This window comes from Penaeus monodon, chromosome 32 (assembly GCF_015228065.2).
Source record: "Penaeus monodon isolate SGIC_2016 chromosome 32, NSTDA_Pmon_1, whole genome shotgun sequence".
NCBI lineage: Eukaryota > Metazoa > Arthropoda > Malacostraca > Decapoda > Penaeidae > Penaeus > Penaeus monodon.
Genome location: NC_051417.1, coordinates 18,638,988 through 18,640,478, shown reverse-complemented (window position 1 = coordinate 18,640,478; position 1,491 = coordinate 18,638,988). Strand labels below are relative to the sequence as shown.

Sequence of the window (1,491 nt, the reverse complement as noted above, 5' to 3'; positions counted from 1 at the left end):
TCAGTCTGACAGCAAGGCACTGCACACACCTATATTGAACCTGTAAGTTCCCTCCACTACCTGCCTACTAGTTAACTCCTTTGGTATATACATATCCTCAGATTATGGCCTCCTACATTCTGCCCCCCACGTTATGGCCCCCAGTTTGGGAACCACTGTACTACATATGATAACTCCTGGAGCAACTCTATATAGATAACAAAGGGTAACACATTTCGTGCTAACACTATTGGTAGTTACCAAGAAGTGAGAGTTTGAAGCTAAGCATTCAGATTTTATTTTTCGACAAAACTAAATAAAGGACATTACCTTGAGGACAATATTCATGAGAGAACGTATGACCAACGAAACGAATGAGATAAAAAAAAAAAAGGAATGACGAAAATAATCCAATAATTATAGCAACCAGACAGAAGGACCAGATCTATGATGAACACTTCAGTCATGGACAGCTATGTTCATCCATGGCAGGGTAATTCGTGAGAACACAGGTCCAATTATAGATGTGCATAATTCTCCAGAACGAAATTCTGCAAGGAAAAATCGCAAAATAGATAAAAAGTGCAAAACGACCGATATCATATTAAGAGTTAGCTTCTACAGAAAGCCATAAAGACCAGCTGGCGACGACTTTCTTGTGTATGTATAGAGGACACCAACATAGCATGTCTTAGAAGACCCGAGTCATTTCTGTTTTCATATTACCCATTCGTATAATTTATTTCAGGACATATGTATCTGATATAAATTAAAATGTTACGTGATCATATATATAGATTATATTACCCAGTAAATTGAATTACGTGACAACAACTGCATGCAATAGTCATCACGCCTCACAATCGACTATAGAGGAAGGGAAAGGCTAAGAAAATTAAAATACACAAGATACTAATTTCTACACCTAATATGTAACTCGGATTCGCTCCCGGGACTCTCTTGCAGGGGGGTAAGACGGCGCCCTTGCGGGATTTTGGTCCTTTTAGCGCCTCCCTTGCCTGGCTAGGTACCTTTCCGAGCATAAATTGCATCAGAAGAATATTCTACCTGTGATATTCACTCTATAGTATATCATATACTGATAGTATATCATATACTGATATGATATACAGATATAAGAACACTAAAAAAACAGCAACACAGTGAAATATCACAGCCAACCGCAGGACACTGACCCAATTAGCACGAAGGGCCAATACTCACGCAGGAGTCGATGCCCACGAAGAACAGCATGAGGAAGAACAGGACACACCACAGAGGCGCAAGAGGCATCAGGGACAGCGCCTCGGGGTAGATGATGAAAGCTAACCCAGACCCTGTGGGAAGAAATTCGTTAATGAATGCGTCTGTCAGAATGAAAATAAAATAAAAATATGGACACCATTAACAACAAGGATCATAATTAGCAAAGAAATAGACCATAATTAACAAAATGGACAATAATTTCCAAAACAAAAAAAATAATATAACATGGGCCATAATTAACAACTC

At 39.0% G+C, this 1,491-nt stretch overlaps 1 protein-coding gene across 2 annotated transcripts in view; it reads right to left on the bottom strand.

The window, feature by feature from the left end:
* LOC119593709 (sodium- and chloride-dependent glycine transporter 2-like) overlaps positions 1-1,491 on the bottom strand; it is a 32,059-nt gene that overhangs the window by 10,183 nt on the left and 20,385 nt on the right. For both annotated transcript variants that reach the window (XM_037942678.1, XM_037942679.1), the window contains exon 9: positions 1,204-1,316. In XM_037942678.1, coding sequence (XP_037798606.1) covers positions 1,204-1,316 — 113 coding nt within the window. The remainder of the gene's footprint in view (positions 1-1,203; positions 1,317-1,491) is intronic.